This window comes from Telmatherina bonti (genome assembly GCF_933228915.1).
Source record: "Telmatherina bonti genome assembly, chromosome: 21".
In the NCBI taxonomy this organism is placed as follows: domain Eukaryota; kingdom Metazoa; phylum Chordata; class Actinopteri; order Atheriniformes; family Telmatherinidae; genus Telmatherina; species Telmatherina bonti.
In genome coordinates this window covers 21,782,545-21,806,396 of record NC_136630.1, presented here as the reverse complement: position 1 = coordinate 21,806,396, position 23,852 = coordinate 21,782,545, and the positions used below count along the sequence as shown (strand labels likewise).

The 23,852-nt window shown below is 38.8% G+C and overlaps 1 protein-coding gene across 1 annotated transcript; it reads right to left on the bottom strand.

The window, feature by feature from the left end:
* Positions 1-17,769: 17,769 nt before the first annotated feature.
* LOC306771441 (putative endonuclease 4) lies at positions 17,770-23,734 on the bottom strand (the record flags this gene model as incomplete). Its single annotated transcript, XM_079260607.1, has 7 exons — positions 17,770-17,830; positions 17,938-18,067; positions 18,163-18,267; positions 18,387-18,518; positions 20,791-20,973; positions 21,150-21,359; positions 23,578-23,734. The coding sequence occupies 7 exons, from the start codon at positions 23,732-23,734 to the stop codon at positions 17,770-17,772; spliced, it is 978 nt and encodes a 325-aa protein (XP_079116733.1).
* Positions 23,735-23,852: the final 118 nt, after the last annotated feature.

Here is a 23,852-nt window from a genome sequence, read left to right as displayed (position 1 = left end):
TTAACAGGAGACCACCAGTTCACATGGCTGTGGTCAGCCTGCGTCTCTCTGACTCACACACTTGCACACAAACTCCAGAACACTCCCGGTTTGGCATTTGCTTATCACTCGCTTCTTTGGGAAAGTTTTTTCAGAGTAATGACCCAAAGTGTGTGTTTTTCTGACAGGAAAGTTGCATGAAAAGCATGTGTTTGCTTAGGGATTAATGAATCCAGGAGGTTGATGGGAGTTCAAGTGTGGTACGCTACATATTTGTTTGTCTAGAAAATAGCAAAAATAAAACTTAACCATCTAGAAATGTATCTTTTTTTATGGTCTTCTTTAATGCACAGTTACATTTGATTGTATTGTGCTTGTGAGAATTTACCTGTAAAGTTTAATGCCAGCAAGGTTGGGATAATATGTTAAATGTAAAACAGAATACAAAATTGGCAAATCTTGCAGCCATATTTTATTTCCAACAGAACATAAATGATGAAGTTGATGTTAAAACTGATACATTTTATTATATCATTGGAAATATTAGCTTATTTTTTTCATTTGTGGCAACGATACACTGCAAAAGTTTGAACAGGGTGATGTTCACCATCGTGCAGCTTTCCCTCTTCTTTTATCAAGTGAGGAGTCAAGTTGATGGATCTTTAAGAGAGAAAGATTGCATTTCTGGTCTGATGCAGGCATTTGTTTGATTTCATAATGCTCCAAATGTTTTCTGTTGGTGAAAAGTCTGATTGATTGGTTGAACTGATTGATTGATTGATAGAAAAAGTTTACTTGAACATAGTAAAATTTGCAAACAAGAAAATTAAAGACAAAAAAAAAAAAACCCAAAACAAAACATAGAAATAAAAGATGACAAAACATTCAAAAGGAGTGGGTAGAAGCATAAGCTTATATGTAATCCCACCCCAGTGATGAGCAATACAATATCAATAACAATATTAACCCATAGCAATACAACAGTATCAACCCAGTATATTATTCATACCTGTATAAAAATAACAATAAGTCTGGACTATGACAGGCCAGGTCAGCAGCCTATCTCCTCTCCAGTGAAGCCATGCTGCCGTGATGGATACAGTGTGTGGTTTCATTTTGTTTTGGAGAAATCTGCAAGGCCTTGCCCTGACAGATAAGGCTGTGTTTCTACATGGTGTTTACATATGGCATCTTCTACCTGTAGTAAGAATTGAACTACATTGGCTGCCTGTTGAATCTAGAATAGAATTTAAAATCCTTCTCCTTACATATAAAGCCCTCCACAGCCAGGCACCACTATATATCAAAGACCTCATTGTTCCTTATATACCAACCAGAGTACTTCGTTCGCAGACTGCAGGCTTACTTGTGGTTCCTAGAGTCTCAAAGAGCCGAGCAGGAGGCAGAGCCTTTGGTTATCAGGCCCTTCTCTTATGGAATAAGCTCCCAGTGTTAGGGAAGCAGATACCCTCCCCACCTTTAAGACTAGGCTGAAGACTTATCTTTTTGATAAGTCCTATAGCTAGGGATGGTTAGCATCCCTTAGTTATGCTGCTATAGGTTTTGACTGCTGAGGGACATTTCCTGATACACTGAGCTTCTTTCTCTATCTCTCTCTTTTATCCCCCCCCCCATAACAGTGTTGCATCATTAACATGTATGTCTCCTGTCTCAGCAGGTCTCCCTGGTCGGGAGTAGCAGTTCCTGTTGTCTGTTGTCTTTGTCCTCTTCCCCCCACACAGCAGAGGCAGATGGCTGCATGTCCTTGAGCCGGGTTCTGCCGGAGGTTTCCTTCCTGTTAAAAGGGAGTTTTTTCCTTCCCACTGTCGCCAGTGTGCTTGCTCAGGATGGGAGATTGAGTTGGACTCAACTCAATCTGTTGGTTTCCTTATATAGGTTATTATGAATTGGCTTTCATTATGTTTTCCTCTCTGTAAAACGTCTTGAGATGGCATTGCCGTGATTTGACGCTATATAAATAAAGTTCACTTGAATTGATCAGTGAACTTTGTTCACAGACACTGGTTTCTGGAAGAGCTTCTCAGTGGTTTTGCTCAGTGGCAACAGCGACACAATCCTGGTCTAAAACGGTAAGAGTAAAGGAGATCGGCGTCCGTCCAGTGCAACGCGGGTGACAGTATTTTGGCATCGACTAGTCTAGCTCCAGCATATTTATGTCAGCTTCCGCCTGACCATAAAACTGGAACACCGTCGTATGCCTCAGAACCAGTAATGCTACTGGCAACAGCTTGCCGCAGCAATGAATGATCCAGGCTACTGAACCAAGCCTTAGAATACCCAGCGCCGATCTCTGCCACCAACCTGAAGCGGAAGCAAGGAATCCCCTGAATGACGTAGCCCAGCTGCTAGTCGGCAATCGGTGATCTGAATGCCCAGCTTACCTATATAGGGTGGCTCCCCCTGCAGCGATTGGCTGCTGGAAGGGAAAGCCAGAAACTACTAATAAGCAACAGCTGTGTCCCGTTACACATCCATAACTTTCTGAGTTATCTTGATAAACGTCAGTAAAGACAAAAAGCCTTGGATCAGACAAGGAGCAAAACCAAAGGGGGAGGAGCCAAGACAGGGTGCAACTTTCACATCTTGCAAGCTCCCCAACATTATCTACCCCAGCTTTAAGTCCAGTCTTTCACTACCTAACCTAGAAAAGTTTTGAAGACCTGAACTTTTAATACGCTCAAAACTGAAATGGTGAGCTATGAACTATTTATTTTACCCTGTGGGATCTGACCTTTAAACTTTTCATGAGAAGCACAATCTTGCACTGGCAACAACACACAGACTGTGTTTGACTCCATCACCATTCCTATATGAAGACATAAGCACTATTTTGCTGTTCAGAGTGAAGTTCAGGGGTAATTTTATCTGCTGAGAAAAGAAACAACACAGAGTGGGAGTGAGGTGGGAGCAACAGCTTCTTTCTGCTTGGACCAAACTGACCCATTTTCTGTTTTTGTAGCCAAGTATTTTCCCTGTGGGTACCAGTGGCAACAATGACTGTGATAAGTATTATATTTATACAATCATATCTGACTCAAAGATTTCCTCCAAATCCTGCTTCTGTCTCATAACTACATTTGTAACAACAAACAAAAGCATCTGACATGCTTGTTAACTCTCACTATGATTTAGTCTGTCTGAAAGTATCCAAGCTGCTTTTCTGGCCTCAGCCAGTATGATTGTGGCTTGTTTCCTGGGCAAATCTTTCCAAGTGGTGCCTCAAAGAAAGAAGAGCTGTTAAAAGCTGAGGCTGTCTAAACCATCTGGAGGAATGACAGCATTTTGCTCAGGAACCACTTTAACTGTGAACACTGAGCTGTAATAGAAAAACTGTCAGAAGTACAGGCTGTATATAAAAGATTGGACAATGTCACGGTCATGTCAGCTTTTGGTTTAAAACTATTTGTTTTGAAGTCTCAAATGTAGCATCTTGGTCTTTTTTTTTTTTTTTTAGAGCAGATGTGATCATATTTAAAGGGAACCTAGAAGGTGATGCTTGAAATTTTTTTGGACAAAACTATACATCACTGAGGACCAATAATAACCAACAGCATGTTTTAATGACACTGGGGAAAAAATGACCAAACTGGATATGTTTTTTTGTTGTCGTTACAAAGGGATGCAAATGTGTTCGCTCAACTGCCTTTATGAAGTCACAGCACATAAACTTGGACAAACACACCCTTATAATCCAGGTGGAGGTCCAATAACCCCTGCATGTATGTTGGACTAAACTAGCCACAAGTGACACTCCACATTCTCCAAACTTCCATTATTTTGCATCTATTTTATAAAGAATAATTAAAAAAATATGTATATAAGAACCTTTTCATGCATGCTGCAAGCTGTATTAAAAAATAATTCCACATTCTTTTAAATACAATATTTTACCAAATGCAATGATTTTTTGTTTATTATTGATATTTTAATTTATTTAATTTATTAATTTATTTTAATGTATTCTACATAATAGTCAGAGCTATATGATGTAAATATTTATAAAATATAGATGTATAATTTTCTTTTCCTATTTATCACAAAGGAAAACTGACATAATTACAATATATGCATTTATGTTCAGTTATATTTTTACTTATTCCTCAGTGAGTGGTAATGTATTGGATGACTCACTAACATTGACTGAAGTGGTTCAATTACAAATATATCATCCTTATTAATGAATATGCAAGAAAAAAGCTTGTAAATGTCATGATGTGGTTCCGTTTGGTGTCTTAGTTTCTGGTTTCCTGTTTTATTTTGTAGTTTTTCCTGTTTAGTTCCCTTGGTTCTTGTTTAGCTTCTTAGATTTTCTATTGATTTAGTTCACCTGGGTTCATTTAGTTCATTTGTTTCACCTGTGTCTCGTTTTGTTCTGTGTATTTATACCCCTCAGTTTCATTCCTTGATTGCTGGATCATTTTGTTGCCTTACCTGATTATAGTTAGTCCCTTGACTGTTTTTGTTGGGAATAAACCTTCTGGAATCATCATCCCTGTTTCGTTGTCTTTGCTTTTGGGTCCACACCTTCACCATCTCCGCTGACTACTGTGCATGAAAGGGTAAAAACAGCTGGATTGCCGTCAAACCTGCTCTCTTCGGGAATTTTTTAAAATGTTTTCTTTTTAATTGAGTTTTAAAAACAGCCTGTTAAGAATAGGTTTGCAGTCACACAAGGTATTTCTTGTTGATAAATTCCTTATTTTATAACTGCTGCTTCACCTGACAAGATCATCACCAAAAAAATAGCAAATCCCTCCATAGGTAATTAAAAGCTGCATTTCTTTAAAACCTGGTGTCATCCACCCATCCATGCATTTTCTCACCACTTAGTCAAATTCAGGGTCATGTGAAGCTGAAGCATATCCCAGCAATCATTGTGCTGGTGTTATACAACTTCAGTGAATAATTATTCACTGGAAAGGAGCTGGAGAGATAATATCTCCCTGTCTGTTGGTGCACTGGTGTTGGACAATTAAATGGCCAGTTGACCTCTAGTGACTCAGTGGTGCACGTGGATTCATGTAAATTAAACCAGATGGGCTTATTGATAGATGCAGAATTCATTTGGAGATAACAGGAGCCCCAGCTGTTTAAATGCACATCCAGCAGATGACAACATCCCTTCTAAATAGTGTCTATGGTGGTGGGTAAGTCTTCATACCAAATGTGCTGACAGCAGTTCAGTTCAGTTCACTTTTATTATCCCTCCAGGGGAAAATTGGTTTGCACTGCAGTAAAAAAAAAAAAAAACAGTCAAAACAGTGAAATCACAACCATAACACAGTCAAAGACCAATAAAAGTTGAGACCAACTTTCCAAAAATGCAAACAAATTCCTATCACAGTGAATTAAGAGCATTAATTGCTCTGGGAATAAAAGAATTTTGCATCTAATCCTAGCATACCTAAAACGCCACACAGAAGGAAGTAGAATTACTTCCTCTGCTCAGAGCTGGTCAAGATGGACTCAGCTTTCTGTAACACTTGTCGATTGTAAATGTTTGACAAGGAAATCTGCTGTAAGCCAAATATTTTACTGGCCATTTTAACAGTATGTCTCAAATGGCTTTTGTTCTGCACAGTTTTCCATACCAACCAATACTACAAAATGTTCAAATAGATTCAATAAAAGACATATAAAATAAAGCCACAAGTGTCTTTTCCACATTAAAAAGATTTAGTCTGCGCAGAAAATAAGCAAGCAATTAGCTTATCATTGAAATTTTGCTACAGCTATGGTGTTCTGTATACCTGATGATACCTTGTGGTAATTTAAATAATTTTAAAAAAATCACAAAACATAATTATTTATTTTTTATTCTTTGACACAACCTTCTACTTTAACCTATATTACAGTTCCACAGACACCTCGGTCAGTTCAACTATCATTTTAACAGGTAGCACAAACATTTATACCCGTTTGTGCATTTCTTCAGTCTTACAGAATCAACTAAATGTCAGTAGTGGCAAAAACTAAGTTTTCAATCAGAAAATCGGTGCTCGAATCTGCATTTTCCTCTTCGAATGCTGGATTGAGTAGCTAGCAAGGGCTAAATGGTTAGCACTGTCACTTCACAGAAGGAAGCTTCTGGTTCAAATCTCAGACAAAGCTTTTCTGTCCCTCCATGCTTGCGGCTTCCTCCCACAATCCAAAAACAAGATTGTTAGTGTAACTGGTGATTGCATTGAACATGGGAGTGAATATTTGTCTTTTGTGATGGACTGGTGACCTGTCCATGGTGTACTCTGGTTACTGTCTGCTGGTAGCTAGGATAATCACAAATACACATACAAAAAAGATAATAACTTACTATTTTTAAGTGGTAAATCTTCCATTGTTATAATAAAAATGCACAAGAACATTAACAAGTGCAGGATTCAGCAAAGTGCTTATTAAAAGCACGTGTTAGCATAATAATAAACAAAATACAGTTACAAGGAAGCGTACAGAAGAAGCTGTAAAAGTGATTGTAATCTTTTACAGACTTGAATTAAAACATGACTTTCTGAGAAATTGCTCCAATTTGCAGAAGTTTCCCCAATTACCAAACTCATTTCTAAGTCAGCAAGAAGATGTAGCATGCTTTAATTTAAGACCGGAGAAGTTTTCAGAAAATGAATTACAGATCTCTGAAATTACATGTAATTGTTTAGAAAAAGTTTCCCTCCTAAATTGCGCAGCATTATAGAGTAATGTACTGTTATAAGACCTGTTCCAACATGAGTAGGTTTGTTTTGTGGTAAAGTTTACTATATTTGTGGCAATTGGTTCATTAACTCAGGCCAAAACAGGCCAATCCCCCATTGTGGCATACAAAAGCTGTGACTTGTGACTAATGTTTGCAAGTGGTCCAATGTCCATTGTGTGAGTTTTGGATGTTGAAGCAGACCACTGGCCTGCCAGCAGACTGTTTTATGAAGCTGAAATTCTCAGTTTCAAACCCATCTAAATTTAATTATGCTCAAATTCTCAGTAAGATATCTTCTCTTAGTTATGCATTGAAACGGGAGTTGAGTAAGAGTTAGTAAATCTCTATACTGTGGCCTGATCCAACCCCTGGTGGCAAGGCTGGTTTAAATTAGGGTTTTGCAAACTTGAGCGGCCTGTCTGCTAATTTCACTCCCAGAATAACAGTAGCTACTGTGTTTTTCAGGAGTCTGGACCCAAATGTGTGTCTGGGGAGTCTGCAGTGGACACAGGTGTTCAATCGCTCTGTGTCTCCCTTCACGATATACTGTGTGAAGCTAATACGTGTTGTTAGTTAACCTCTTCTAGATTACATAATTATAACTATTATTCTTCAATTAGCACTAAAACAAAATCCCATGATGTGCTGTGAGGAGATACACAAATACACAAGTACAACATATCACACAGTATAACAACCCAACTGATCAAATGGCAGTCTGATGAAAATACGAGCGCTCTAAAGGCACAATGCTCAGCTCCACCAACCCCTACAGCAGTTATTGACGGACATGTAAGCACGCACATGAACAGCCCAGGGAGGATTAAGTTACATAAATGTGACAACAGTCAGAGGTGATGGAGAGTTAAACCAGGCCATCTAGTGCAATCCAACACAGCAGCCTTGTAAAAGTTGTTACCAGAGGGTATTTAATCAAACTGAAGTAAAATGGATTGATTTTTACAATGTATTCCACTGATAAACCTTTAAGGAGCTCCAAGTGGTCCAGATACAAGAACAAACATTTCAAACATCTGAAATCACCATTTTAGTAACAAACAAGACCGTGCTCTCAAAGAATGATAGAAATCATCCATACCCACAGGACACTGTTCTACCAATTAGCAGGTAGCTTTACTTCCAAGTATATCCTCGCTTACTATCTGCAGTACTCAAACTGGTCCAATATAAATCAAGTTAACTGCAAGTCCCCATAGATTTATTCTTGCTACCACAAAAAGCTGTTTTCTCAGCACTGTCTCTGCATCGTTGCTTAAACACACAAACACTATGCTATACCCTCAGAAATCTTTTGCAAATCTTTGCAAACAGTTGTGGGCAGCATTCATTAAGTTAAAAAAATTCAGAAGAAACCACAGCAGTTTTTTCACACAGAATTTCAGCAGCTGATGCCAAGCTTGCTCCGACCCCAACGGTACTGAGCTCAGAAGAAAGTTGAAAAGTAGCATTGCAATGTTTTGACATTTGGCATCACTTGCTACAATCAGTTTGTCAAGTTGAGGTTAAAAATGAATTGAAATTTAGTTGGCTCAAACAACCACATGATGAGAAATGTGATCCTCCCAGCAAGTTTTTGTAGGGGTCACATTTATGGTCTTTCTCACCACTTGCTTAAGTTTGAAGTTTCTGAGACATCTAAGAAATGGTATCTAAAATCCAGACAGCTGAAAGAGAGATTGGTCTTGTTTAGGCTAGGCAGTCACACTTAAAAATGTACAAAGTCTACTTTCCCCCCAAAGAAAAGCGTCAAGCTGTAAATGTAATCTCGCTCCCTGATATACTACAAACTATAAAGGCCTCTGTTGGAAATCCCCACTATTTCTGGTATCATTTTACAAACCCCAACCCTTCTGCACTCCACCCTTCACCACCTCCTGCTGCACTCTCCATCAGCCCACTTTCGCACACATCTGAGTGAACACACACATACAGTAGATGTAGCCTGTTGGAGAGGGATGCACCGCTGATTAGCTTCCTAACAGGAACGCTGCCACCCCCACCCCCTGAGCCGAAGCAGGGATCCTCCTGAACGGCCCGACAGTGGGTGGGGACCTGCAGCCGCTGTTTGTTTGCACTGTGTCCTTATTTCCGAGAATTCTGACCTGACAGGAAGTTTTGGAGGGGAGACGGGACAATGGGCTATTGTAAGACCATACCTTATGTTGCTGCTAGGCTCAAACAGGAAAGTGCTCTAAGATTGGTGAATGCATAAATGCTATCTTGCACGAAGGCCCTCACAAAGACTGTCATAATCCATGTCAGGCCTTTAATCTTTCAAACATGGTTTATTAGGACATTGACTACACAATTAATCTTAGCTTCAATAGGTTTACAATTCTCCCATAAACCCAGACTCAATGACCTTCTTAAACCCAATCTGAAAATTGTATCTGCTTTCACGAGTGAGGAGCATAAAAATGTCTTTCAATGCTGGATTTTTTTTTTTTAAAGTCCTAAACATCTGTTCTTCATACTGTAGTAAATTTATGAAGCAAGCATTCAGCATCATACTGGAATACATTCTTCTTACATACTATCCTATGTAAAAGCCCGTAAATGTATTTTTAGCGTGTGAGAGCATTACATTGGAGGAATGAGTGATGTTGGACAGACTTCTAATAATGTTGACGCAGAAATTCAGAAATTTCCAAAGAGTTCACCATCTTCCAAGCAGTATTGTTGTGGTTTCTGACTCAACTGTATGATGGATGGATGGATGGATGGATGTATGGATGGATGGATGGATGGATGGATGCATGGATGCATGGATGGATGGATGGATGGATGGATGCATGGATGGATGATGGATGGATGGACGGATGCATAGATGGATGGATGGATGGATGGATGGATGCATGGATGGATGGATGGATGGATGCATGGATGGATGCATGGATGGATGATGGATGGATGGATGCATGGATGGATGGATGGATGGATGGATGGATGATGGATGGATGGATGCATGGATGGATAGATGGATGCATGGATGGATGATGGATGGATGGATGCATGGATGGATAGATGGATGCATGGATGGATGATGGATGGATGGATGCATGGATGGATGCATGGATGGATGGATAGATGGATGCATGGATGGATGATGGATGGATGGATGCATGGATGGATGGATGGATGGATGGATGGATATTCACAAGCTGATATGCTGATATGCTTAATGAGCTACAGGTAATATGAGTTGGTTCTTGAAGTTAAACAGAATCTCTGTGAGAAAGGAAATGGAGGCTGTAATTTATGCTTCCTTAAAAATGACAATTTGCTAATTATTTGCTCTAATCTCTCTACACACAATTGCTTGTCTCATGTCCACTCCAGTACATGTATAAACAAAAACAGTGAGTTTCCAGACAACCATGTCCAAATCTAGGCCTCCGACTTTAACCATATCACCTCTCAGGTCAGCGAGGAAAGCCTGGCTCTAAGGCTGGATGATGTATGGATTCATGCAAGCTGTCAAAAGAAGCAAAGGAAGGAAAAGGTTGAGAGGAAGGTGGGCTATTTGCAGAGCTGAAGGTATGTGGCAGAACTGCGCTGTTTTCCACGCCGTACATGTGTGTAATGTGTGGATGAAAGTATCAATTCTTTCTTCCAGGTCTGTGAATCTAAAGGTTTGACAACAGAAATGCTTATATAAAGTCCACTTTCTGTTTACTTAGGTAATACCCAGGTCGGTGATGTCTAAAGCTCTGATAAAAGATAGGTCTGAGCAAAAGAAAACGTGTGTGTATGTGTGTATCTTTGCTCTGTGAGGAATGTCAGTGGGTGACCTGTGTGATCTTTGCATGTGGATGATTGACCTGGAAAGCTGACCCTGTATGTGCTGGCTTCACTCATGCACAAGCAGACACACACACTTGCATATCAGACATGCTTGTTGTGATCTGAACTATAAACAAACCCCAAAATTCCAAAAACAAGGCAGTCTGTACTGGGTGGCAGCATTAGTGTGATTTCACTCACCATACTGTAATTAGTTCTCTTTGCGTTGGGCTTTGTGGTGTCTAAATAGTAGCATGTAAATGTAGTGGTATGTTTGTAAGTGTGAAAATAGCTGTATGTGTGTGTGTGTGTGTGTGTAGTGATTTAATTGAGGTTTCTATTTTAGTATGATGAGGAAGGAGCATCATTAAAATGAGGATTTTCTTCTAAATGCCAAGTGGAAGATATATTTCAGGATTACTGTCACATTCAGTATGCTTGGAAGTAGTAATGATGGTGATTCTCCGGGAAAAGCATCATGGTATGGGGTAATTTCAGACTTTTACAGATATTTAAGACTGTTCAGTGAAAATTGGTACAAACAGCTGAACTGATAATATGTTTTCAGGGTGATGAGTCACTTAGATTAATGGCACTGTTTCTAGTTGTACTTGTGTCAAACTTGGTTTCTTTCTCTTTAAAATGTCTTCAGATAACTAGTTGTGAAATTACATCTAAATAATCGGAAGCTTAGAGCTGGGCTGTTACCCAAAATCATTTAAGAAGTATTTAGCTGCAAAATATTTTATTGTGGAATAAACCTTTTTCTTCATTTGTGTATTTCCTGTTTAAATGAAAGGGTCCATTGTTGCGTTCAACAACGTGTGTTACTCTAAAGGAGATTTTTTTTTTTTTTTTAAAAGAAGAAAATAAAGAGAATCAAGGCAGAGCCAATGGACAGACTTTTTGGGCAGTGTGTGCTGTGTGGTGTCTTTATGGGAGGATTAAAGAGGTTTACAGTTGCAAAATGAATCACAAGAGTTGCAAATATGGTCTCATCACAGAATGTGTAAAAGCTGTGATGAGCCGCACTGTAAAAAACAAGCAGTTTTACAATATAGGCTTAGAATGTGTGCAATTGCATCACTTTCTATGTTCTAAAATTATTTTAAGTCTGTCTGTCAATAACAGAAAAGCACTTTATTATATCAATAAGATATTTCACAGCTTTCAACATGTTTAAAAGACTTATGTAGTCTATATTTTTCGAAGTCGGAGCGAACAAGCAAACAAAAAGAGCAAGGAATATGTCCTAAACATACACACAATTCTTTTTTCAGTAAGGTTAGCAATCATGTTTTGTTTGCTATTGGCTATAGCTTGAAATAGGAGCTCAGTTTGTTCTTTGTCCAAGTGCTTTGTGCACTTGTGCAGAATAAATAAACAAATAAATAAATACTTTTATTTTTTTTAAAATCTGTCTTGACTCAAGGTTTGGGATAATGAAAAAATACACTTTTTAATCTGATTACTAAATTTTATCCTATAACCTAATTGATCATCCAACTTCTTTTCAATTTATTTACGTTAAAATGATACAACAATCTATGAAGTTTGTGTACGCATAATGTGAGGCATGGTAGGTGTGGTTTGTTCAGAATAGACATGAAGGCCCTAACCAATTTTAGTCAGGCTAATTAGTTATGAACAAAGTCGTACCAGCATGACATTTGGACAAACATTCATTTATTTATTTTCTTAACAGCTGAGTCCAGTTAAGAGTTGTGGGGAAACTGCAGCCTATCCCAGCAATCATTGGATGAGAGGAGGGAAACACAAAGGTCACCGGCCCATCACAGGACCTTTAGACAAACATGCATTTCCAAAATAGATAAAGGCAATAGCAAACACAGAAAAAAGTGTGGTCTTCTACTGCTGAAAAAAAGGCAAACAGTCCATGAACATCTACATTTTGGTGTTGGCACTTGGAATAATGTCTGTACTATACAACATGTACTCATTTCATTAAGTTATTTTCTATTATGCTGCTTGTTTCTGTGTGTTTTACATCCTTAGCATCTCTTTTTGGGACCTTTTAACTTTTTCACATCTTTCTCCTGCTCTGCTACTATAATGGCTGTCTCCACGTGGCTTGATGCCCATCCGCCGCTGGGTAGCATTCCTCTTACTGGGCCAAAGGAGAAGAGAAGGATCAGAGGGAGGAGGGGGTGCAAAAGGACAAATGGATGTAATAAAAGAACACATTGGATCCTGTATGTATAGATCTATGACCTCACCGAGGAGATGAACAGCACTTTTTTTCTGCAAACTGTAAACTTCTTGATTTTTCACAGTGCCCACTGGTCTTAAATCTCTTCTGTTTATAGTCACATCCACTCACTCTTAGACAGCCGCTTACTTATTACAACACTCTCACTCAGGCCACAAGGCACCCGTGCGGTTTAATGCAGAGGTCTACTAAAATACACATAGCCCCCAAATACACACTGACCAGCTTCTTTTCTTTCACAGTAGGAAATGAAATGCCATGTCTTGAAGGTAACTTATGATGTCTGTGCTGCTGTTGAGGTGCAAAAATAAAGGATTTGCTGAGAAAGCAATATGGACTCCACCCTGCCCTGAAGCTCTCATTTCTGCTGAACCCTTAAGCTCACATGTGTCTATGTGAGTTTTAGGGCTTGCAGGAGCAAGTGTGTGCAAGAAGCATGAAGGAATTTGTGCATGTCTGTATTGTGTATTAGTGTGTGGCATGTGCTTTAGGAAATGCTGGCAGATGGAGCAGTTGGACTGTGGGTACGAGATAGTTAAAAGAGTTTGGCTCAGAATGAAATTTAAGCCACGCTGGAACAGAACAGCCACGCATACAGTCCCTTCTCTTTCATTTCTCTCACATCTGTCTCTGCTGTCTCTCTCTTTGTTACTCTTTGCTGGTTTAACTCCATATAAGACATCTTCTGTTTTAGCTGTTCCCTGCCAACAACATCTCCTGGTTCCCCATGAACATATATGCTTGGTAAAATCATTAAAAAATTTAAGTTGAAAGTTTACTTTCAAAGTTTACATTTAATCACACTTTTTGTTTTATGTTAAGGGGTGAGTCCAGGTCTGTGTCATGAAATCCCACAACGGTAAGTAATTATCTAGCTTTAGCTAAAAACATTGAACAGGCCTACATCTATCAGACTTCTGCCACTAGAAGTACGAGTAACTTAAACACAAAAGTGATTGAACCTACTGACCAAAAGAAATCCAATCACAGTATGAAAAAGCACTGCAACAGCAAGCTATCTTTTTTTTAGATGCCTTTGAAAACTTGAAGGAACGTCTCAAGACTGTAACCCCAGAATCCAACATGGCTTCCCAGTGCATAAAAACAAATAAACAATTTTCTTTTTTATTAGTAGTTTTATCAGTTTTTGTATTATCATATCAGCCACACACAGCAGCCGATTGTACAGTCTATGTCAGTAAAGAGATTGCTGGAGAGAGTGCAAAATGCAGCATTTTGAATCTTTATTTCCTTGCATTGCTAATAATAGCCAGCCTGTTCAGTTAGCTTTTCAATTCCAGTGATATTTTTGACTTGGCTCCGAAACAAAGACATACAATCATGTTTAGATTCCTAGTTTCATCTGCTTAAGGAAACACAGCGCCAGATTATTCTCATATTTGATATATACTAAATATGAAACAAATGCCAGTCGCTGGTTAGCTTAACTTGGCTTTTCTAGCTTAGCTTAGTTTAGGACAAAGTCCATTAACAGCGATACAACAGAATTTCCTGAATTTTACATTTCAGACGTTAATTTAGATGGGATCCATATAAATGTGGACTTCTTTCTTTTTTCTTATTTGATGAGTAAAAAAAGGGAGGGGAAAAGTCAATAAAAATGGTTGATAAAAAGTTGATAAAAATCAGAAATCAAAGGCCACAAGTTTTCACTATTCATCTTGTGAATTTTCTTTTCACCTCTTTGCATATGAGCATTTGTTGTTTTCGACTTATCATATGCCAAACAGTTGCATTTGTCTCTCCATGGTTATTTCAGTTGTTGTATTGTGTTAGCATGAGAAAATGGTCCTTTTTGGTCTGCATTAAACTTTGTACCAGACCATTTCAAGTGACCCCTTAGTTATGTCACTGAAAGTGTGAGTACTATTCAGCTAGGAACATACAGTAGTCAAATCAGAGTACAGTTTTAAAAACATGGACTTTATTTGACTTTATTTGACAGAACTTTATTACTATATTTATTTGAGCTGAACAATGAAAGCTGAGTTAAAGAATTTTCTGAGGTAAAATGGGTTTTTCAACATAATTTAATGTAACACAGGTGCTCCATTACAATAATCCTTCAAAGCCTAACCTAAGCAAAGTCCATTAAAAAAAACTGTAGTTTTTATTTGACAATTTAACAAAATCTGAAAATAAATTAACTTTTTTTTTTCCTACAATTTATTACACGCAATCAATCAAATTTATTGTAGTGTTGCCCTCGAGTTTTTTGTATCCACCAGGGTGCAGGAGACAGTACCTTATGGTGTACAACAAGGTTTTGAGTAAAGTGTGATGCCAAAGCGCTCAGAAACTGTATGTATCAAATATAATATGTTTGGCTTTACATGGTTAAAAAATATGCCAATCAGGCAAATAACACTCTATTCTATTACAACGTGTCATCTGCTGTTCTGTTTGTGGCATCTATTTAAACTACAACTAATGTTTTAGGTTTATGAAATCATGCCATTAACCAGCAGCTTCATGGTCACTGGTTTTTTACTTGAATGTCATTGACTTGATCATCTGTACTGCTGGAGTGATTTGGTGGATAAATGCGGTTTTACAGTACAAGTCTGATGCATGTCTTCTAAATAAGGTAAAATAAGATAGCGGAGAACCAAAAAACAGGAAACATTTAGCACATGTGAAAACATTGCAAGACAAGAAATAAACACAAAGCACATAAAGCTATCTGCACACATACATGAAAATAAACACATGCAAAACATACTTCCATGCAAACTGCTGCAATTTCAACCTTAATTTGAAGGTTGAAAACAAAATCTTAACCCCTATTTATTTGAAACTTCTTTCAAAGCTTTGCTGTGGCAGGAGTTTTCAGCAGCAGTTATCAGTCTGAGGGAAACTTGAGCCCACAGAGCATTTAAAGGCACTTAAAATGAGTTTGGAAAGACACTCAGAGAAACCAGTTTATCTGATAGTCATTAAAAAGTTGTGTAATAAGACCAGAGGCTTGAGGCAACAGTGGAAAATATTTGCAGCACAATGTCATAACAGAGACAAAGGAGAAGAAATGGCTGTCTAGGAGCTCACAAAGCAAGGGCACATACTACACATGAGTCTATATATCTTAGGATAATTAGAGCATGTTAATGCATATTATAAACCTATCAGGGCTTTCCTACACCTTCCTCCTCCAGAAAATGATTAATTTAGAGTTTAGGAATGTGTGTTCACTGTTTAGTCTTTGGCTTCACTGGGTTGTAACCCTTGACCTGAACAGATCACCGCAGCGCCTCTGAAAAACATCAGGCAACTGCTTATCTAAACTGTAGTGCGTACACACTCCATCCATCCTTTCCTCTTGTTAAAAGCATAACTCCACTAAAAGGAGACTTCTTTTCATCGGCGCAGACTCACACAGGCTGGACAGGCATTTCCTGTGGGTGGGACCTGAGAGCGAGACATTCTTGAACCAGGCACCTCAACTTCCTGTCTCTGTTAACACCACACTGAAAGACACACTGTCTGGACCTGTGCTTACTGAACACTTTATGTGATGCTTTATATGTAGAGTGTGACAATGGATTCAATTTAACATACAAATTAAGATCAATAAGACATAAAGAATGTTTGTTGTCTGAAGTGGAGGAGCAGAAAATTCTTACAAAGCCAAAGTTATGACCCCAAAATGTAAAGTTAATTAAAGCTCAATAAAAAGGGAAGGATGTGGCATATCTATGTTTAAACCAAATATGTAATTTCCCTTCATTCATGCTCTATGTGTAATAATCGCCTATATATTGGCACATCTATCATGTATTTAGAATTAAAATAATCAGTTGTGGAAAATATCTTAGACTAACATTCAGACATAAAACTAGCATCAAACAACACATATACAAAGGTCATATCACAGAGTCTGCAGAGTCGAGGAATGTTTTTGTCGCCGTGTGATGTGTGAAACTGCAACAGGGTGTGATAATCAGCATCTTCCCAGTGGTCAACAGCTGCACTACAGTGTTGGCAGCTGACAGCTGGAGCAGTTCAGAAAGGAAATATGAGAGTGCTGTGCGTGTTTGCGTCTTAGTCCATATAAATTTACATACATGTCAAAGCCTCGAACAAATCAAGCAAAATGTTAAAACCAGCTAAAACGTCATTTTGTTCCAAAATTCTGTGGAGAAACTTTGGGTCCTCCCATTTGACACATGCGCCCAGGCACCGACCGGCCAGTTTCTAAATTTAGAGTCAGTGGAATGAACAGGAACACGCCTGATCCATGCCAGCCCTGCCACACCAACCACAGGATCTAAAGAATCTGATGTCAACATCCCAGTGACAGCTCATCCAGAGAGGTCACAGTTGGCATTGAGGACAAATTCTCATTTACTCCTTAACAAAACGTACTACATAAAAGATTGGATGTAAAGTATATTTCCAAGGTACTTCATCCATTAGTCAGTACCTGATGAAGATGCTTGCTCCCATTGCTCAGTTTCCATCTGCTTTTTGTCCCTTTATTGATTTTTGTCCGTTGAATTATTAGAAGATTGCATTCTTTCATTTCAAGTAAAAACTCATAGACTGATCGTTTGTAGTTTTAAAAATAAAAATGTATCACACATGCTCATGAAAGATGTACACCTTCAGTGGAAATTTAGCAATCACAGGGCTATTATGGTGAGAAAATGAGACCAGACTACATTAAATCACAATTAACTAACATTGGAGCACATTTCACATGCAAAATAAACAAATTAACATACAAGTAGGAAACTTGCTCTTAAAGAAAAGCAAACAAGGTTTGTGGTGAGTTTGTGTGTATTTGCTGCCCCCTTCTGGTCAATTGTGAACTAAATAACTTCTCCCAGGTGACACACAAAAAAAAACTAAAAAAGAACACGCATTTATTTTTCAAATCATGTAACCAGTTTCTTGACAAAGCAAACAGGTTTTACAACAAGCTCTTTATTCTGTCTGAGGTACACCATCTCCATCATCCATCCATAAACACAACACTTCTTCAGGTTTTACTTCAACAGCAGCTGGTTTAACTCGTCAAGAAACATCATTATTTTTCCTCACACAGCGAGTAAAGCAGCTTAATTTGCTCAGCATATTCAAATCCAGGCCTGTGGGAGAGAGGGGGGGAGGGGCAAAACAGTCACATTAAACTGAACCTGAAATATACCACTGGCTTATTATTATTAAGGCATCTTATTTAAGACATCTTTCTCACCGTCCAGGTGTTTCCAGGATCAGAGGAATGTTATCCAGTCTGGGCTCATTGACTATATCTCGGAAAGCAGAGATGCCAATGTTCCCTTTACCAATATCTTCATGCCGATCAAGGTTACAGCCAAGCTTACCTGCAAACATCACAGAAAAAGAATCAGGAGCCCCATTTAAAATATAATTTACTAATCTGCCTGTGATACTCGAGGTGACCCGGTCTTGACCACACCTTTGGAATCATTGAGATGCACTGCTCTAAGATAGTGAAGGCCCACTTCCTGATCAAACTGATCCAGCATGGCCTTCACCCCTCCTTCTGCAGCCAGGTCATAACCTTTCAAGATAAGAAACCAACATTTTAGCACATAAAGAAACACCCAGAGATCTGAAGGTTTCCTTTAGTTGAGCCGCAGAGCGTTCTTATACTATGAAGAGCTTTTAGGTTCCACTTACCTGCAGCAAAGGCATGGCAGGTATCTAAACACACTCCTACTCTGGTTTGGTCCCTCACTTTGTCTATGATGCTTTTAAGCTCTGAGAACTTCCCACCCACTGTGCTGCCCTGGCCACTCATGTTCTCCAACACTGAGAAGAAGAAAAACAGTTCAGTTTGACACAAACATCAACCACAATAGTTTCTACAACACTGGATATACATTCACTGGACGTTTTAAGATATTATATAAATATATATCTTTTGAATCTATGTCTATGTTGTTAACACAAACGTCTAAGTCAGCCAATCACATGGCAGCAACTCAATGTATTTCCAGCATGTGGACATGATAAAGACTGCTGAAGCTCAAACTGAGCATCACAATGGGGTAGAAAGGGGATTTTAAGTGACTGCGAATGTGGCATGGTTGTTGGGGCCAGACGGGCTGGTCGGAGTATTTCAGAAACTGCTGATCTACTGGGATTTTCCACGCACAGCCATCTCTCGGTTTCAGAGAGAATGGTCTAAAAAAAGAGGAAATATCCAGTGAGCAACAGTTTTCAAGAGCAACATGCCTTGTTGAGGTCAGAGGAGAATGGGCAGACTGGTTGGAGGCAACGGCAAGTCAAATATGCACTGGTTACAAAGTATGCAAAGTAGTATACCATCTCTGAACACGTGACACATCCAGCGTAGAAGCAAACAGCAGAAGATCACACTATGTGCCACTCTTCTTAGCTAAGAACAGCAAGCTGAAGCTTCAGTTTACAGAGATTCACTGATATGGCACACTGGAAAGTTGGAAAACTGTTGCCTGGTCTGATAAGTCTTTATTTCAGCTGCAGCATTCAGACAGCTGGGTCAGAATTTGGTGGAAACAACAGGAGAGCATTGGATCCTCGTATCAACAGTTCAGGCTGCAGGTGATGTAACCATCTTGTCACACTGAGCATAGTTTAAATACCACCAGCGACAGGAATAACAGTGTTAAAATAAATAGTGTTACTGACTGCATTACTTTTTACGGGTAATCTGACCAATCATTATAACGCAGTTACAGCTACTGATGATAAAATGTTACTGACAGTGCCTATGGAAAGAAGAGATTCATTTTTGGTTTGAGTCTACTACATTGTGCTACTGCTATAGCGGAGAGGAGGCAGAGTGACACAGTTGACACTAGAGATTACACTCGGTGTCTGACTAGTTGAAGAGTGCTGTGATCTGTTGGGACCAGGTTAATGCTAAGAATAAAGCTGTCAGAAGTTGTCCCTGAATTACTTCTCAATTACACAACCTGAATTCAGACGCAGGAAGCGTTACACTATCATTGTGCACACTAACTAGAAGGAACTAGTAGCTACAAGCAGGGCCGGATTAAAAGTGCTCAGGCCCCTGGGCCCAGAATGTTCCAGGGGCCCCCTTCCCCACCGCAACATCGTGAAAACTGGGAATGATTCACTGTGAAACTACATTTCTAACATCTCTCAGTCAATGGTAATAAGCAACTCAACTTCAACTCAACTTTATTTATATAGCGTCAAATCACGGCAATGCCATCTCAAGACGCTTTACAGACAGAGGGGAAAACATAATGAAGGCCAATTCATAATAGCCTATATAAGGAAACCAACAGATTGAGTCGAGTCCAACTCAATCTCCCATCCTGAGCAAGCACACTGGCAACAGTGGGAAGGAAAAAACTCCCTTTTAACAGGAAGGAAACCTCCGGCAGAACCCGACTCAAGGACAGGCAGCCATCTGCCTCTGCTGTGTGGGGGGAATACACTAGACACTGTGGTGTAACTATCTGGCTTTTATGTACATTTTGTTTCATGTCCAAAATGCTGGTGTTTGCCCTACGTTGGCCCCAAGTGAGTGTAGGCCACTGGGCCTGTGCCCATAAAGCTCATTGGATAATCTGGCCTTGACTACAAGTAACAAAAATTAATTACTTTTTTAAAAGTAACATGCTCAACACTGAAAACCACAGTCTACCCAAGTGTTGTTGCTGACCATATCCATCCCTTTTATGACTGCAGTGTACAAATCTAGGCAGCAATTATGGAGGCTCACAAATTTTTTCCACTTTTCCCTAAACAAAAAACAATTGAGTTGCACGATAAATGTGCTTTGTGGTTATTCTGTATTTTAAATCTCATGTTCATAGTCATATTGATCCAAACTTTCAAGGACAAAAATATCACACAAGCTAAATGATGTATAACAAATAACATCAGGGGGCATAGCTGTGTATTTAGCTTATGGATATTAGGCTAAATACACAACCTTATAGGTTTTTATTGCTATCAAATGGCTTTAAAAATAACCTCTTATAATGTCAATAATTTCCACAGAACAATCGCCATCAGAAGAATGATGTCAACTAACAATTACATATAACTGGAGGTTTGCCTGTACCTGTAATCACAGTAGGTGTTTGCTGATGAGCATGGTTAATGGCTCCTGCTATCTTGTCCACACACTGCTCGGTGGTGATGATGCCCAGGGAGGAGCCAGGGTGGAAGTTATAAAGGCTGAGGCCCAGGAGAGTGCAGCGGCTGAGCTCATCCACCAGCAGGGCCTGGCTCTTTTCAAACACATCTAGTTTCAATTTGGCACATAAACAAAAGTGAATTTAGACCACAACAGAGAATGATGTCAGAAGGAGTCAAATACAAGGAAGTCATGAGAAGTCAGAGTAAAAAACAAGCTTAGGGTATGCATAAGGCAAAAAAAAAAAAAAAAAAGAAAATAAACAAAATCAGCATCTGACAAACCATTTTTAGGAGATCCACAGTTCATCAGGTAGGACCCATGAGGTAAGATGTGAGCCGTGTCAAAACCCTGCAAAGCACACTGCTCTTGAAACTTTTCTGCAGCTGCCTGATCCAGTGCAGGCCTCTTCCATGACCGCTGAGAACCCAGGAACAGTGCAAAACTGCTGCCACCCATCTCCACACAAGAATCCACTGCTTTCCATATCCCACCTAGGAATAAGAGACAGTGATAAAAACCCTGTCCACACAGACTGAATAATAACATCTAACATTTAACTTTTGTTGTGTTACTTTTTTCCTTTCATACCAACTATAAAAAGGATCATCTCAGTTTAATCTTTTAAATATCATGCCACAAGCTGTGTTTCAATTTCAATTTTTCGTAAAATCAATGTGATATTTTTAAGTTTCATAATTGTGATTTGCAGGTGTATCCATTGAACAGTGTTTAGCGCATAAGCCTTGGTTCTCATAATATCATATAAATTTGGCAAGATTTTACAAAAATTATGGTTTATGCAAGGTAGCCATGTAACATTATTTTGGTGTTTTCTAGTTGCTATGGAGAATTTCTACAGCTTTTTGAAGTTTTCTAATTTTTCTTTTCTAAAATTCTAAAGTTCATTCTTATTTGTTCCACACCACGCCATCTTTACTGGAAATGAACTGGTCATGACACCCCCCCCCCACGTCGCGTCTGGGGACACATAAATGCTAAAAAAGTGTTTACATTACACTTTTGCAATATGTTTCTGTATACATCTGAAAAACCACTTCATAAGAGTGTAAAAACTTTTTAGTTTATTTATTTGAGACTTTTTTTTAAAAAATGTAGGTATTTCCATGAGCTTTTTTTTTATTGCGATATTTAGTTTTTACCATAGACGGTATATAAAAGATGGACGGCGCCTCCATGACATCACCAGTAGGTTTCTGAAGAGCTGAATTGAAGCTCATAGGGCGGTTCCTACCATCGCCACCTTGGCAGTGTCACGCATGTAGTCTCACCCGGAAAATACAAAACAGGGCAAAGAGTTGGAACTAAGAGGGGGGATGTGAGTGTGTCGTGGATGATTGACATCTAGAAATCTCAGACCTTTCTAAAGCGCAGAGCTAACCATGCAAACCCAGCGATAACAGGGATAACCAGCTAAAGGAAGTAAGCAAGCTAAAGCTACGCTACGCTGTTAACTGGCTAAAAAACGCAGTTGTTCTACATGCCTTCTTCTTGAAGTGGGAGATCAGGTACCTGTCAATCAAAAGGACAAGCCCCTAAATATGCCAAATTTCTATATGAAACAAATACTAAATGGAGGAGTTAGAAAAAAAATTCACTCCCCCCACAAATGTCATGAAGGTAATCCTGAATCTACTAAATCTTAAATGTTTTTTCCAGGTTGTAAACACGTCTATTTCTACTGTAAAGTTGGCATTTTTAACATGGGAGTTTATGGAAATTTGCACATTTTGAAGCCCCTCGCAGATGAGCAGGGGGACTGCGATTTTTGTCACTTTCGCATTGGCTTTAATTTTTTTTTTTTTTTTTAAACAGGCAGGTTGGAAAGGGTTTTATGGACATATTACTAACTAAACCAAAATGGGTATAAGTAAAAGTACTCAAGGAGACAGGAGACCCTGGCCTGATACCATAAAAAACAAAACAAAACAAAAAAAAAAAACAAAAAAAAAAAAAAACAAAACCCACTGGTGAAAGGAAAATGACAAGCAAAGAAAGACGATGGAGCCTACTATGACAAACTGATTTGCGTCGCCAAGTGCTAGATTGGCTACTTAACTAGTTCATATTCTGATCCATGTAAAATCTGAACCAGTTTTTTTTTTTTTTTTTTTTTTTTTTTAAACATCACACAAAATAAATTTAGCATGTACAAAGAAGTTTAGTTTGATAAGATGAGTTACATTTTTAATAATCTTGAAGAATACGTGCAGTGGACAGATACGATCCTATAGTGTAAACATAGACACAAAAACAGAAATTTCAGTTCAGGATTGATTTGTACCAAAACATCCTCAGAGCCAACCAGAATATGGTGTTAAGCAAAACAGTCTACTGTATTAACTTGACATTGAATGTTATATTTACCAGAAAGACATCCAAAGTAGGATTTAGAAAAAAAGGAGAGAGACAAGGAGATTGCAAAAAATTATCGCAAACACAAATAACAAAAAACCAATACACAACTACTCGAAGAGACTAGCTGAATGCAAACTAGACTTAAGGCAAGAATATATGTCCCACAAAGGTGTAAGACAACCCAAAATGAGCCCCGCAAATATGTAATAAGTCAATAAAATGACGATATGGTGGTGTTGGTGGTGGAGTGGGGTCCAGCAGGTGAGTGCCCTTCACCACATTATATTTTTATCCGCCCATGGAGGAACTATAAAATAAGGTATGAAGCCCTACCTTGAATTCCAACGTGAGCTCCGACATATTTCTTAATTCCACAGTCCTTCCTTCTTTTGTCAACCCTCTCATCGTCAACCTCCTTTTCAGTGCACTCGATATCTTCTTCGACTAAATCATCCTTGTTCTTCCGTTTCCTCGCTTTTCTCGGACCCATTTTTATCAAGAAAAAGTTGCCAACCTCTATGATGGGGGGGGGGGGGGGTCACTGTTATTCCTCAGTCTGAAGAGCTTATTAACCTGAAAAGACATACACAGTGATGCTAAGTTTGAGT